This window comes from Anarrhichthys ocellatus, unplaced genomic scaffold (genome assembly GCF_004355925.1).
Source record: "Anarrhichthys ocellatus isolate YVR2014 unplaced genomic scaffold, GSC_Weel_1.0 scaffold164, whole genome shotgun sequence".
Lineage (NCBI taxonomy): Eukaryota > Metazoa > Chordata > Actinopteri > Perciformes > Anarhichadidae > Anarrhichthys > Anarrhichthys ocellatus.
Genome location: NW_022280194.1, coordinates 171634 through 187746, shown reverse-complemented (window position 1 = coordinate 187746; position 16113 = coordinate 171634). Strand labels below are relative to the sequence as shown.

Sequence of the window (16113 nt, the reverse complement as noted above, 5' to 3'; positions counted from 1 at the left end):
AGTAATAAGTACATATGTACATAAAACAAACACTAGTAAGTACATATGTACATAATACAAACAGTAATAAGTACATATGTACATAAAACAAACAGTAATGAGTACATATGTACATAAAACAAACAGTAATAAGTACATATGTACACAAAACAAACACTAATAAGTACGTATGTACATAAAACAAACAGTAATAAGTACATATGTACACAAAACAAACACTAATAAGTACGTATGTACATAATACAAACACTAACAAGTACATAAAACAGACGTGTGGACTCACAGCTGATGTGTCTTCGTCTCACAGTGAAGTGTTTTTCACTTTCTGTCCGTTAAACCACAAAGTGACGTTCAGAGAGACGAGTCAAAGCAGAAGTTCCTCCAGAGGGAGGAGCTAACTGATGCATTTACCCTTAATTTACTCTTAATTTACCCTTAACTAACCCTTAATTCATCCTTCATTTACCCTTTATTCATCCTTAATTAAACCTTAATTTACCCTTTATTCATCCTTAATTAAACCTTAATTTGTCTTTTAATTTGAAAGACTAAAAAGGGAGCATTTCAATGGCCTCTATAAGGCTCTCAACATGTTGACGGTGGCTAGCAGCTAATGTTGTTTACCTGAGCTGTAGAGCAGACCAGTGGGGCACGCTCACGTGCACTAACGTGGACTAACGTGGACTAACAGGCACTAACATGCACTAACGTGACTAAAAGACAAAGAGGAGAAACTTTAATATTCATTCTCTCATCAGGTTGATATAACTACTTTAGATATTTATGTAGATGAGAGTTATTGATCAGATATTATTTTTTTATGATTATTGTTATTGATCTGGATGTTAAATACAGATTCTTTAAGGTTCAGCTGCAAATTAATGACATTTGATAAAGTTCTTCAGATATTTAGCAGGTTGGGACATATTAATGTGAACATTCATGGACAGATTATAATCATTTTAATACTGCAGGATATGAAGAAACGATAAATTAAATGTATAAACTAGTAGTACTATCAGTAGTAGTGTAGTTATTAGATGTCTGTTGTCAAACACACTGAACATGTTCTCTGTTCTGTTTTTGTTTGCTCCCTGTTAGTGAGACAGAAAAACACACACTCCTACACATAAACACTCTCACTTACATACACACACACACATACACAGCTGTCTGACACCTACTGAACCTAAAGAGAAGCTTCACATTTAAACTAGCTGTAAACTATAAAACTACTTAAATTTGAATCTATTATATATAGATCTATGTTGTTTTACCATCACACACCTTCACTGTGTGTGTGAGAGTGAGAGTGTGTGTGTGTGTGTGTGTGTGTGTGTGTGACGACATCGAAACAGGAATCAGCCACATACCGTGACAGCAGCTTCACACTGCACAGTGTTGCATGACAAGCTATAACCACACACACACACACACACACACACACACACACACACAGCTTCCTGTCTTGTCAACAATAAAAAAACTGCTTTAACAGTTTGATGTCCAGATTAATGGAGGACGTCTCAGCAGAGGGTTAGGGTGCTAAACAATGCTAAACAAAGAGCTAATGCTAATGTAGTTTATTAAAGAACAAAGTAAGAACGTTATTAAATATCATAAACAGGCGGTTAGTTATTGATAAAGATCCTCACATGTAGAATACTAAAAAGGTTCCTCACTGAGTGACCTGAAGTCTCTAAGCTTCCTCACTGAGTGACCTGAAGTCTCTAATGTTCCTCACTGAGTGACCTAAAGTCTCTAAGGTTCCTCAYTGAGTGACCTGAAGTCTCTAAGGTTCCTCACTGAGTGAACTGAAGTCTCTAAGGTTCCTCACTGAGTGACCTAAAGTCTCTAAGGTTCCTCACTGAGTGACCTGAAGTCTCTAAGGTTCCTCACTGAGTGACATAAAGTCTCTAAGGTTCCTCACTGAGTGACCTAAAGTCTCTAAGGTTCCTCACTGAGTGTTTTATTATTATTATTATATTATTATTATTATTATTGTTATATTATTATTATTATTATTATTATATTATTATTATTTTTATTTTTATTATTGTTATCCATCCATCTTCCTCCTCTTCGGGTCGGGTCGCGGTGGCAGCAGGCCAAGCAGGCTGACCCAGACCTCCCTCTCCCCTGCAACATGTTCCAGCTCATTCTGGGGGATCCCGAGGCGTTCCCAGGCCAGCTGGGAGATGTAATCCCTCCAGCGTGTTCTGGGTCTTCCCCGGGGTGTCTTCCCAATTGGACGTGCCTGGAAAACCTCCAGTGGGAGGCGTCCAGGAGGCATCCTAATTAGATGCCCGAACCACCTCAGCTGACTCCTTTCGACGCGAAGGAGTAACGGCTCGACTCCAAGCTCCCTCCTGATGACCGAGCTCATTACCCTATCTCTAAGGCTGAGCCCAGCCACCCTACGGAGGAAGCTCATTTCGGCCGCTTGTAGCCGCGACCTTGTCCTTTCGGTCACGACCCAGAGTTCGTGGCCATAGGTGAGGGTCGGAACGTAGACCGACCGGTAAATCACCGACCTCTTCACCAAGACGGTCCGGTGCAGCGCCTGCTTTACTGCTGCAGCCGCACCGATCCGCCTGTCGATCTCCCGCTCCATCTTACCCTCACTCGTGAACAAGACCCCGAGATACTTGAACTCCTTCGCTTGCGGTCAGCACTCCGTCCCCACCTGGAGGGAGCACCATGGCCTCAGATTTGGAGGTGCTAACTCTCATCCCCGCCGCTTCACACTCGGCTGCAAACCGCCCCAGTGAATGCTGGAGGTCATGATCCGAGGAGGCTAACAGGACCATGTCATCTGCAAACAGCAGAGAGGCGATCCCGAGACCCCCGAACCTGATGTTCTCCACCCCCAGGCTGCGCCTAGATATCCTGTCCATGAAAGTCACGAACAGGACCGGTGACAAAGGGCAGCCCTGGCAGAGGCCAACACCCACCGGGAACGTGTCTGACTTATTGCAGAGAATACGGACACAGCTCCTACTGCAGTCGTACAGAGAGCGGATCGCCTGCTGTAACGGGTCCGGCACCCCGTACTCCCGCAGCACCCCCCACAAGAACCTCCGAGGGACCCGGTCAAAAGCCTTCTCCAAGTCCACTAAGCACATGTAGACTGGTTGGGCAAACTCCCAGAACCCCTCCAGTAGTTTTGCGAGGGTAAAGAGCTGGTCCACTGTTCCACGGTCATGACGGAATCCGCACTGCTCCTCTTGAATCTGAGGTTCAATAAACGGTCGGAGCCTCCTTTCCAGCACCCTGGCATAAGCCTTCCCCGGGAGGCTGAGTAGTGTGGTACCCCGGTAATTGCTAATTATTGTTATATTATTATTATTTTTAGGATTATTGTGATTATTAAACTAAAGACTTCTGGGAAATGTTTCAAAATGTGTTTTCAAAGATTTATTATTATTTTATGAACATGTTATATTTGGATTCTTTACCAAAAGGACGTATTTCATAAATCTATTGAAATATAAATCTATCAATAAAGTTTACAAACCAAAGATCTATTTTAGAGTTTAAACAGTTTAAAGTCTGTGATACATGTTCGTATTTAGATATTCTCTTTTTATTTATATTATTTATTTACGTTTCTCTATTTTTATTCATATTTGTTTATATTTCCCTGTTTTGTTAGTTTGAATGTATTTCTGTTGTTTCTTATTGATTGGACTTGGGAAGTACCCGGATACCCGGTTTCCAGAGACTGAAGTGACCGGATGTGACGTTGAGTCCGGCTCGGAGGAAAAGCGGAAGTAAACATCACGGTGTGTTTAAAGCAGCACGAGCAGCAGGTGAGAGTTACAGTTCACCTGTAATCACCTGAACCTCACGCGGCCTCGCGCGGTGACAACATGACGCAGAGATGAAGCTGAAGACCCGGATGGTTAGCTTCTGCTAACACTGTTAGCTTCGGCTGAAAAGCTCCGGTTAGTTCGCTGCTAGCACCGTGTTAGCATTGAATTAGCATCATCTCAGCATCATGTTAGCATCATCTTAGCCTCGTTAGCTTTCTGTGATGCTACCTTCATGACGTGTTGTTGTTTTTCTGGGTTTATTGGGTTTGTTTTGTTTATTTGTTTTTGAGTTTGCACATTGATTAAATCAATTTAAAGAAAGGAAATATTGTTCTATAAGATTCAATTAATAAACCATCTATCTAACACTTTAAAATCTTTAAAATTTAATTTAAATTTAAATCATCATCAATTTAAAAAATAAAAATTTAATTAAAAAATCCTCAAAGAAACAGAAGTTCAACCAGGAAGAGAAGCTTACGGCTCAGTTACTATGTAACGCAGTTACTATGTAACGCAGTTACTCTGTTACTCAGCTACTCAGGTACTCAGTTACTCAGCTACTCAGTTACTCAGTTACTCAGCTACTTTGGTACTCAGTTACTCAGGTACTCAGTTACTCAGCTACTTTGGTACTCAGTTACTCAGCTAATCAGTTACTTTGGTACTTAGTTACTCAGCTACTCAATTACTCAGTTACTCTGTTACTCAGTTACTCAGCTACTCAGTTACTGAGCTACTTTGGTACTCAGTTACTCAGCTACTCAGTTACTCAGCTACTCAGTTACTCAGCTACTTTGGTACTCAGTTACTCTGTTACTCAGGTTACTCAGGTTACTCTGTTACTCGGGTTACTCAGGTACTCGGGTTACTCGGGTTACTCGGGTTACTCAGGTACTCGGGTTACTCGGGTTACTCAGGTACTCAGTTACTCAGCTACTCAGGTTACTCAGTTACTTTGGTACTCAGTTACTCTGTTACTCAGCCACTCAGTTACTCAGTTAATTTGGTACTCAGCTACTCAGTTACTCAGTTACTCTGTTACTCTGTTACTCAGCTACTTTGGTACTCAGGTTACTCCGGTTACTCAGGTACTCGGTTACTCAGGTACTCGGTTACTCAGGGTACTCAGGTACTCAGGTTACTCTGTTATTCTGTTACTCAGTTACTCAGGTTACTCAGGTACTGAGTATTGAAGTGAGGAAAAACAACAGGAAAGTGAGAGCAGATGAAGAGACGAACACCACATTAAGTTGAGAAAGTATCAAAAAGAACAAAGATCAAAAACTGTGTTTGCGTTAAACACGGTCCGTGTCTTATTAAAGCTGTGCCTCTAACGTTTTGTTTAAAGTGAGAGATTTGAAATGTTCATGTGTCGGATATAGAGCCACAGGTCGTTGTGAAAAGGGAGGTTGGATTTGGGTCGAGGGACTTAGAGGGCTTCCAGAGAGTTCCGTGTCAATCAGGTCAAACATTCAAACTCGTTTACAAGGTGTGGTTAAAGTTCAAGTTCAAGTTTTTAAGGTTAAAAGTGCAGCTTATTCTGATCACACTGGTTACAATCAAACTTTATATAAACTGGTATCTGTCACGATGTCTTCTGCTTTCAGTGATGTCGTGGTGATGTCGTCTGTGAAGCAGCGGTACCGGGACATCAGTCCTGTGACTCTGCAACTGGTGGGCGGGGCTGTGTGCTCCAGTCTGTACTGTGGGGAGGTGGAGGGTCTGTCGGGGGGGCTGGTGGAGTCCTTTATGGTGGAGCTTTATCGCTGTAAACTCTGTCAGTTCACCTGCGGCCTGAAGGCCTCCATCGGCAGCCACCTGCAGGTCAGGCACCGTCCCCCCACGCTCACGTACCTGGGGGAGGGCAACAGAGGGGGCGGGGCTGTGGACAGAGAGGAGGCGGGGCTCCGGCAGGGGGCGTCGCCCTATCAGTTTGTTTTGAACGGAGAGTCGAAGCAGTGCGACGAGGACGAAGACTTCCTGCTCTACAACATGCTGGACAACATGAGCCCGCCCACCTGTGACATCAGCAGCGAGGGGGGGCTTCAGGTTGCACACACGTGTGAGGTGACACACCTGAAATGCACACACACATGAACACAAGGACTTAGTACAGACTCATTTAGACAAGAGAACATGTTATATGTTAAGATTTAGACATGAGAACGTGTTATATGTTAAGATTTAGACATGAGAACGTGTTAACATTTAGACATGAGAACGTGTTATATGTTAAGATTTAGACATGAGAACATGTTATATGTTAAGATTTAGACATGAGAACATGTTATATGTTAAGATTTAGACATGAGAACGTGTTATATGTTAAGATTTAGACATGAGAACGTGTTATATGTTAAGATTTAGACATGAGAACATGTTATATGTTAAGATTTAGACATGAGAATGTGTTATATGTTAACATTTAGACATGAGAAGTTATACATTTTTCTGTCTGCAGGTCAGCACTCTTTTCGAGGAGTCCTCCATGTTCCCTCTAAAGGGGGCTTCAGTGGATCTGTCTCCTCCTGTCGACCCCCCCGCCACCCAGGAGGAGATGGCACAGTCCGCTCACCTCATGACTTTGGGGCTGTGTCGCATCTCAGCTGCCAAACCTCCTCCTCCTAATCTTCCTCCTCCTCTTCCTCTTCCTCCTCCTCCTCCCACCTCCTCCAGACCCCCCCTGGAGCCTCACTGGAGGAGGAGGAGGAGGAGGAGGGAGGGACAGAAACAGGAGAAGAAGAAGAAGAAGAAGAAGGCGTCAGCGTCTCTTCAGTTCATCTGTCCGGTCTGTCTGAGGAGGTTCAGGAGCTCAGCCTCACGAAGAGCTCACCAACAAACACACGGAGGCCACTCAGGTCTGAATGCCTTCAACTTGACCGACTGGTTAATGACTGGTTACCGACTGGTTACTGATAATCAAAGCAGTGATCAATAACATTTGATTTGTTTTCCTCCAGACGGATGGAGGAGCCGCTTGATTGGACGAACAGGAGGGACGGAGGCAGATCGTCCAGACAGGTAGACGACTGAAACTATCTTCATCTGACAGTCAGAAGGTCACATGACCTCCAGCCAATGGCAAACCAGTATGTGTGTGTGTTGGTTCCCAGTCAGACCAGCAGACACCTCACGGATTCACCGCTGAGTATCACAGAGAAGAAGAAGAAGAAAAGCAGAAGTAAGAAAGGAGAAGAGAAGCAGAGCAACCAGACGGGCTTCTGTTGCTCTCTGTGCCACAGGTAACTACATTACCCACAATCCACCACTCATAAACTGACCAATCATAGAAGAGGACAGGTAACCCACTGACACTTCAACGTCAGTTGAACCAGGTGCGTTACATGTTGCAGGGTGATGATTGGGTGCTTTAGCTGTGATGTTTTTTATCGACAGGAAGTTCTCCACCAAGTTGACTCTGAGGCGTCACCTGGGAACTCATGGAGACGACAAACCCTTCACCTGTCCTACCTGTTCCTACAGCAGCAGACTGAAGGCCTCACTGCTGCAACACCTGAGGACGCACACAGGTAACACACACACACGCACACACAGATGTAATACACACACCTGAGGACGCACACAGGTAACACACAAGCACACACAGACAGGTAACACACACACACCTGATGACTCACACCGGTAACACACAAGCACACACACACAGGTAACACACACACCTGAGGACGCACACAGGTAACACACAAACACACACACACACAGGTAACACACACACCTGAGGACTCACACAGGTAACACACACACACACCTGAGGACTCACACAGGTAACACACAAACACACACAGGTAGCACACACACCTCAGGACACACACAGGTAACACACACACACACCTGAGGACTCACACAGGTAACACACAAACACACACAGGTAGCACACACACCTCAGGACACACACAGGTAACACACACACACACCTGAGGACTCACACAGGTAACGCACAAGGACACGCACACAGGTAACACACACACCTGAGGACTCACACAGGTAACACACAAACACACACACAAGTAACACACACACACCTGAGGACTCACGCAGGTAACACACACACACACACACACACACACACAGGTAACACACACACCTGAGGACTCACGCAGGTAACACACAAACACACACACACAAGTAACACACACACCTGAGGACTCACACAGGTAACACACGCACACACCTGAGGACTCACACAGGTAACACACGCACACACCTGAGGACTCACACAGGTAACACACACACACCTGAGGACACACACAGGTAACACACAAACACACACACACAAGTAACACACACACCTGAGGGGACACACAGGTAACACACACACACCTGAGGACACACACAGGTAACAAACACCTTTAGCGAGCTGTCAGCTGACTGTAGTGTGTGTGTTTCTTTCTTTCTCCAGGTGAGAAGCCGTACAGGTGTACAGAGTGTCCGTATGCTTCAATAGATCGCAGCTCTCTGCTCAGACACAGTAGAACTCACAGTCGGGAGAAACCGTACAGGTGTCAACACTGTGACTACAGCAGGTAACCCCACCTGTGATTGGTTCATCATGTGTCTCTGCTGTCATTGGTTCATAATATCCGTACTCTGCTGTGATTGGTTCACAATATCCGTACTCTGCTGTGATTGGTTCACAATATCCGTACTCTGCTGTGATTGGTTCATAATATCCGTACTCTGCTGTGATTGGTTCATAATATCCGTACTCTGCTCTGATTGGTCCCAGTATCCAGAAGAAGAGTTTGGATCTTCACGCTCGGCGTCATCACACCGGCGAGGCGTTTCCATGCCAACAGTGTGAATACTCGAGTCCGGACCGTCAGCTGCTGCTGAGACACGTCAGGAGACTCCACGCCTGTGACCTCACAGCTGATGGGACACTTTGATTTGATGTTTTTTATCTGCTGGATTTTTACATTAAAGTAAAACGTCTAACGGAACATAAAAACTAAACTCTGTTGTTTATAAAATCAAAATGTTTCCACTCTGACACATTTAACGTTAATTAACCCTTAATTAACCCATAACTATCCCTTAATTCAGTCTTAATTACCCCATAACTATCCCTTAATTAACCCATAACTATCCCCTAATTAAGCCTTAATTACCCCATAACTATCCCTTAATTACCCCATAACTATCCCTTAATTAACCCATAACTATCCCCTAATTAAGCCTTAATTAACCCTTCATTATCCCTTAATTGTCCCTTGATTAATCGTTAACTAACATGTAGTTATCGCTTGTTGATCCCTTTCTGATTGGCTGTGATTATAACTGGACTCTGGTTGAGGTTTCTTTTACACCTTCACCTTCTTTATGACCAACGTTAACACTTTCATGTCCAGATTTATAGAGGACATCTCAAAAGAGACAATGCTGGCTAATGCTAACATAGTTTATTAAAGAACAAAGTATGAAGGTCCAGATTTATAATGTAAAATCAGTTTATTAGTGAATCCTCTTGACAATGAGAGAAACCTTATGGAGAGAACTGATGATCTAAATCTGTGTTTTTTTAGCCAGAAATGCTTCATTGGTCCTTTAATTTGAAAACTTAACCCCTTGAATTCACCTTCATGCAGCAGTAGACCTTTTGTTACACTAGCTGATTCCTGGAGTGAACTTTTTAAATCTGCATCATATTTAGAAAGCTGCAGTTCGTCTGATGATGATGATTAATAATAATTGAATTCACCATAAACAGACTCTGATCCAGATATCAGAGACATGGATGAATCCTGTTTTTGGGTGGATGGTCATCACGGTGACATTTCTGTCACCTTTCTGCTGATCAATTGTTTGTTGACAGAAGGTTCTTCAGGCTGATGGACTCCTGGTGCATGGGGGCTGGTATGCAAATTGCAGAGGGTCCAGTGAGGATTTGTCCTGCGGTCGGAGGTGGGCCAAGACCAGCCTCTCCAGCACCTTCATCACATGAGATGTGAGGGCAAGTGGTCGGTAGTCATTGAGGCCAGATGGTGTCGTCTTCTTAGGTACAGGAACCAGGCACGACGTCTTCCACAGCACCAGGACTTCCTCCTGCTTCAGGCTGAGGTTGAAGAGGTGTTGCAGGACATCAGACAGCTGGATGGCGCAGGTCTGATGCCATCAGGTCCTGCAGCCTTGCCTTGGTGGAGTCTCTCCAGCTGTCTCCTAACCTGGCCAGTCGTCACAGAGAGGGTGGTGGTCATAGTCTCGGTGGTGGAAGAGCCCTTTGATGTGGAGGGCTCTGAGTCCATGCAGCTCACCAGAGGGGGGAGGGGGGGAGGCAGCCGAGGTGTTTGTGAGGTGAGGTGTGAGGAGGAGACAGATGAGGGCTGTGAACTAAACCTGTTGAAGAAAGAGTTTAGCTCGTTGGAAAGAGTTTAGCTCGTTGGCCCTCTCCAGGGAGCCCCCTGGTTGTCGCCCTCCAACCTTGAAGCCAGTAATCCGCTTCATCCTGGTCCACACCTCCTTCACGTTGTTCTGCTGGAGTTTGGCGTCAACAGGATCAGGTTGTGATCAGACCTGCCAAGGGGGGGAAGGCAGTGGCACTGTATGCATCCTTAGCATTAGCAAACAGAAGGTCCAGAGTTGTATTATTCCTTGTGGGGCAGTCAACATACTGGTGAAAAGTTGGCAGGGCTTTATCCAGAGTGGTGTGGTTAAAGTCTCCAGTAATCACCAAAAATGCACCAGGATGTTGACTCTGTAGTCCAGATACAGTGGAGTGGATTGTGTCCACTGCTGCCTCTGCGTCAGCTGATGGAGGGACATACACATCGACAACAATGGCGGATGAGAATTCCCTCGGCAAATAATAATGACGCATCCCAACGGCTAACAGTTCAATGTCCGGGCTTTCTTCACAAGCGTTTCTTCACACACACATAGTCAGGATTGCACCACCTCTCTTCTTACTGCTTTATTACCTCAGTAAACATAAGTTTATGGCCTCAATCTCTAGTTTCAAGTCTTTGCTCTACAGCGATGTTCTTGTCGCTGTCTGTGGTGCTGATCAGAGATCAATATACTCAGTATTGATTATTTATTATTGGAAACTTTATTTAGCATTTAATGAATTGAGTTCCAGTCTGTAAATTAAAACCACGTTTGTACATTTGAGCCTCCACAATGTTCCATTAGAGCAGCGACTGATCGACGACCTGATGACATTTAGTTAGTTTCTAGGAAACAACAAGTTAAAAGCACATTAACCTTCACCATGACATTAAATAATCAGGTCACATATTTTGATGAGTTGTGAGTGCAGAGAGTTAATGGATCACTCTGAGCCGGATCAATAATCTTCCCTCATCAATGGATCCCATATAAAGAGCTGCAGCAGGACCAGAAGGTCCACAGAGACCAGTGAGACCTGAGACCATGAGTCATCCCCCCCCCCCGACCATGAGGTCCACTCTCTGCTCTCTGGGAGGACACTGCACCTCCTTCAGGACGTCGAGGCTCCTCCCCCTGCCTGGCCACGCCCCACGCTCACCTGCAGCCTCACCTGTTCCCTACCGTGGACGTTCCCGACCACGCCCACTACATCATCGGCTCCGTCGTCCTGTCGGTGGGGGTGACGGGCATGCTGGGAAACGCTCTGGTCGTCTACGTGTTCTGTCGCTGTCGGACACTGCGGTCGCCCAACAACCTTCTCGTGGTCAACCTGGCTGTCGCAGACTTCCTGATGTCTCTGACGCAGACGCCGGTCTTCTTCGTGGCCAGCCTCCACCGCCGCTGGGTGTTCGGGGAGCTCGCCTGTGAGCTGTACGCTTTCTGCGGGGCATTGTTCGGCATCACCTCCATGATGACGCTGACAGCGATTGTGGCGGGCCGCTGCCTGGCCATCACATGGCTGTTGTCCCTGCTGGGGGCGAGTCGTGTGCGGCTGCTGGCGGTGCTGGGGGGGGGGCTTGGCTGTATTTTCTGGGCTGGAGTCTGCCCCCATTCTTCGGGTGGAGTGCCTACGTCACCGAAGGCCTGCAGGCATCCTGCAGTTGGGACTACATGAGCTTCACCGCCGCCGTGCACACCTACACCGTCCTGCTGTTCGACTACGTCTTCTTTGTCCCTCTCGGTCTGATCGGCGGCTGCTACTTCGTCATCTTCCGGGCGGTGTGGCGGGCGGGGCGGGATGTCGAGCGGCTGAGCTGCGGAGAGACTAACAAGGCGTACCGGCGTCTGCGCAGCGAGTGGCCGATGGCTAAAGTGGCTCTGGAAGTGATCCTGCTGTTCGTCATCTCCTGGTCGCTGTACTCCGCGGTCGTTCTGACTGCCACAGCCGGCTACGCCCACCTGCTGACGCCCTACATGAACTCCGTTCCTGCCGTCATCGCTAAGGCCTCTGCCACCCACAACCCGATCATCGACGCGTCACGCACTCAAAGTACTGCGCCGCCATCGGCCGCTGTGTCCTGCTGCTGCGTCCTCTGCTGCGGCTGTGGCTGCAGAAGGACCTGCGCTCGTCCTTCAGCTCCGGTGACGCTTCATCTCGTCGAGCAACGCTCGGCAGTCTGAGCTCGCCGGGCATTTGGCTTGGTGCCGGCGTCTGCCGGGGGAAGAGCCGGCTGTCCTCGGCGTCTGACAGTGAGTCCTGCTGGATGGAGAGCGAAACCGATGGATCCACCGCCGGGTCAACGACATTCATCACCAGACAGGTGTCCACAGATGTCACCGCAGACGCCGACATCACCATTAACGCAAAAGCCGACACCAACGCCAAAGCCAATACCGACCTCAACACCAACACTGACACCAACCCCAACGTCAACACCAACCCCAACGTCACCGCCAACACCGACCCCAACGTTACCCCCAACGTCACCGCCAACCCCATCGCCGAGGCCAACGCCGCCCTTCTCAGCCTGCAGAGTGGACCGCCGGCTGACGGTGTCTCAGGACATGACACTGACTCTCCTGATGGGGCTGCATGGCTCTGCCCCCTTCACACGCCAACAGGACTCAATTAAAGAAAAAAAGACCAAGCTGTCTTATTTCCAGGAGGAAGTCCTCAGATTGTTTTGTTACTGATCAAAGGTTTTGATACATATATATACTAGTGCTGGGCAAGTTAACACGTTATCGCGTTAACGCATTCATTAATTAACGCCGACAATTATATTATCGCGCGTTAACGCAGTTTTTTATTTATTTATTTTTACATAAATAAATAATAATAATAAAATAAAGACATTTTTAACACAAGAACCAGGCAGCAAGCAGTGAACAGCTGTGTTCTTGTGGCGTCACTTCATTCTCCCCCCCGGGTCCAGAACCCCTCCTACACTCCGTCACCGTCCTTCACTCTTATCTCACACACACACACACACACGATCGTCTCGTTACAGATCAAACGTGACTGTTGTGAAGTGGAGCTTCTCGTGAGGAACAAGACACGTCTTGTTTGAACGGAACACTTTACTGTCTGAACTGCAGTGTTACAGTGAACACAACGCCCTCTTGCACCCGACATGTGGTTTTCTACTTATCAATATTGTTAGCGTCAAGAACATGTACCATTCTACTTCCTGTCTCTTCAAAGTAAAAGCGCTTCCGTTTTCATGCTCTTCACAATAAAAGTAAATCATGCAATCAAACAATTTACAACAGTGACAATATTAAAATACATATTGTCGAGTTTTTAAAGTGTTTTGTTTGTAATATGTATAATAAGCATCATTTAGTATCACTACTGAGAATTTAACAAACATAAAAACATGACGTAGATATGTTTCAGTTTTCAAAGTGTATATTTAAATATCTCTTACACACATGAAGATAAAGTTGTGAACACTGGCTGAATATCTATGATCAGAATCATAACTGTTATAGCCGCTGCTGTGTAAAGAGAATACTGCTGTTAACAAGAACCTTATTTGTTTAAAGTGTTTACAAACCAAATGTTATTGACCTTTTGTTCATATAGCAGTACTTTCAAAATAAAAGTGCACAATACACTACTTTTGAATTCATTATTGAACTTTGTCATAACAATGCGATTAATCGCAAAAAATCCATGCGATTAAATATTTTAATCGTTGCCCAGCACTTATATATATATATATATATATATACTCTTAACTTGAGCTGCTTTGTTGACATGTGACTCAGACTGTATTGATCAGTGTTCTCTTTGTACCGTCTGTTCACCTCCTCTCCTACCCCCTTGTTTCCTTTCTCACTTCCTCTTTCCTTCCTTTCATCCTTCATTTCCTTTTTATATTTAATTTCCTTCCTCTCCTCATTTCCTGTTTTACCTTCCTTTCCTCCCCTTTTCGTTCCTTACCTCCTCGTTTCCTTCTTCATACCTGTCAGTCTTCTTGGATCAGAAACATTAAGATATAACAATATAAACTATTGTGCAGACTTCCTGTTGTCACGGGGTGTGTGTGGACCCAAATGTAGGCACAGACCAGGGATTATAGGTGAAAGGTTTATTGACAGGAAACCAAGGGGGGGGGGGGGGGGAGATGACCAAAGCACCGCGAGAAAATCCAGGGAGGGTGAGGGTGGAATCCAGGCAGGAGGAGGTAGGGCAGGGCAGGCAGACTGGGGAACCAGGAGGATGAAAAAAACTGCAGGAACAGAGAGACAGGGTTAAAGCACTGAAAAACCACTTGAGAGAAAACTCTGAATTATCTTCAAACAGAGCAGCCATGAACTACTAGCTACCACGTGAGCTGTAAACAACGATCTGGCGAAGAGTAGATGAGGAACCGGGGTAGATATACTGTTGGGTTGATGAGTTGATGGAGTGCAGCTGGTTTGACTGGCCAGGTGAGGTGAGTTGTAATTAGGAAGCCGGGAGGAGCCCAGGTCGGAGCCCTGCCCATATGATACAAACACACACACACACACACAGGACAAGCAGGAGGCACGGCCTGGCCGTGACGGTTGTCTCTCTAACATCCTCAGTAGTAGTACTGTGTGTTGTTGCTGATATCAATAAAGCTTCAGTGGATTGATTGTAACCTGTTAATCCCTCAGATTAGCACTCTGTCAGCAGATTAGCTGTGTGCTGTTAATCTCTTTGTGCTGCAGTTTCTCCATCAGTCGACATGTGGAACAGAAGGAACACGGTCCTGCTCTCAGGTACGTCCTCCACCAAACTACACTCATATTTACACTGAATCTAAAAACCCTCACAGGCTCCTCCCACAAGCTCAGAGGAACCAGGAAGTGCAGGTTAACGAGGTTTAAGGAGATTTAAAGTCTCAGACTGAAGGATGATTTAATCTCAGAGCTGCAGAGAAATGAATCAGATGTGTTTAAACCTGAAGACCTCCAGTGAGTTCATTTCACAGAACCACCAGATGCATTATGGGACTTCTGAATGGATTACTTTCAGGTTATGTTGATGCTGTTGCTTTAACAGGTCCTTTATTCTGAAAGTCTAGTGAGCAGCTTCCTGTGGCTTCAACAGGTCCTTTATTCTGAAAGTCCAGTGAGCAGCTTCCTGTTGCTTCAACAGGACCTTTATTCTGACAGTCCAGTGAGCAGCTTCCTGTCTCTCATCACATTTAATCAGATATGAACAGAACAGTTAGCTGAGATCAATCAACCAATCACAGCTCTATTTGGTGTCAACAGAAAGAGATGACTCTAAATGTGTTGTTTACCGTTTACTGTTTGTTTGTTTGTTTGCAGTGCTGCTGGCTCTGTCAGCGTCGGCCTTCGTGGAGGAGCTCGATGATTCGTGAGTACAAAGTTTTATTCCATTACTAAGAAGAGAAGAAACCAGAACTCATTGGTCAAAGGAACAGGAAGCTGAGATTTAGCTTCCTGTTTCAGTGTCAGAGAGTTTCACAATAAAAGCTTCCTAGAACAAGCTTGAGTTAACTTTATCAAAGAAACAGAAGGTTTGTTTAGAGTTAGAACTAATCACGGTTTAATCCTCTAATGTCAATATTTATAGAATATATAATCTTTATTTCACCAGGAAATTAAAATAAAACTTATTTTACAAGTGAAGCAGAAAACATTATAGATAGATCTATCTATCTATCTAATATCATCATCCGGTGTTTTAAAGAGGCAACAATATTTAGTTTGAACATGTGGAGTTTATAACGTAGTTATTACTGAACAGCTGATTGTTAATAACATGTGAACATTAACATCATTTTAACAGATTCATGGAGAGGAGAGGAGCCGACGACATCTGGCTCATTAAGGTACGTAAAACAAACTCACTTGGCGTCAACACTATTTATTTATATATGTATGTATGTATGTATGTATGTATATATATGTATGTATATATGTATGTATATGTGTATATATATGT

The 16113-nt window shown here is 45.3% G+C and overlaps 5 protein-coding genes across 6 annotated transcripts in view; 4 read left to right on the top strand and 1 right to left on the bottom strand.

Moving 5' to 3' along the window:
* The window catches only part of LOC116400345 (C-C chemokine receptor type 9-like), a 4996-nt gene extending 4664 nt beyond the window's left edge, over nt 1–332 (bottom strand). Inside the window, exon 1 of the mRNA XM_031878132.1 lies at nt 284–332. The gene's annotated coding sequence lies outside the window, so the exon portion shown is untranslated. The remainder of the gene's footprint in view (nt 1–283) is intronic.
* A 4370-nt stretch (nt 333–4702) lies between these two features.
* On the top strand, nt 4703–6503 carry LOC116400348 (uncharacterized). Its single transcript, XM_031878137.1, has 2 exons — nt 4703–5880; nt 6280–6503. The coding sequence occupies exons 1-2, from the start codon at nt 5409–5411 to the stop codon at nt 6444–6446; spliced, it is 639 nt and encodes a 212-aa protein (XP_031733997.1). The 5' UTR covers nt 4703–5408; the 3' UTR covers nt 6447–6503.
* Nucleotides 6478–9751, top strand: LOC116400357 (zinc finger protein 2; the record flags this gene model as incomplete). Its single annotated transcript, XM_031878149.1, has 6 exons — nt 6478–6676; nt 6779–6839; nt 6932–7060; nt 7215–7348; nt 8239–8362; nt 8566–9751. Coding segments are annotated over 6 exons (807 nt in total), but the record flags the coding sequence as incomplete, so codon positions are not given.
* A 202-nt stretch (nt 9752–9953) lies between these two features.
* On the top strand, nt 9954–12937 carry opn4.1 (opsin 4.1). The gene is given in 4 exon segments (XM_031878140.1): nt 9954–11314; nt 11316–11730; nt 11733–12192; nt 12195–12937. Coding segments are annotated over 4 exon segments (1584 nt in total). The 5' UTR covers nt 9954–11207; the 3' UTR covers nt 12797–12937.
* A 1125-nt stretch (nt 12938–14062) lies between these two features.
* The window catches only part of LOC116400353 (protein disulfide-isomerase TMX3-like), a 21821-nt gene continuing 19770 nt past the window's right edge, over nt 14063–16113 (top strand). For both annotated transcript variants that reach the window (XM_031878145.1, XM_031878144.1), the window contains exons 1-3: nt 14063–14918; nt 15474–15522; nt 15958–16000. In XM_031878145.1, the coding sequence (XP_031734005.1) occupies nt 14885–14918; nt 15474–15522; nt 15958–16000 (126 nt within the window). In that variant the 5' untranslated portion in view covers nt 14063–14884. The remainder of the gene's footprint in view (nt 14919–15473; nt 15523–15957; nt 16001–16113) is intronic.

Excerpts from the sequence above, each read along its gene's own strand:
- LOC116400348 (XM_031878137.1), top strand. The coding sequence starts at position 5,409 with ATGTCTTCTGCTTTCAGTGATGTCGTGGTGATGTCGTCTGTGAAGCAG. Across the intron at positions 5,881-6,279 it reads GCTTCAGGTTGCACACACGT|GTCAGCACTCTTTTCGAGGA; the intron begins GTGAGGTGACAC and ends TTCTGTCTGCAG.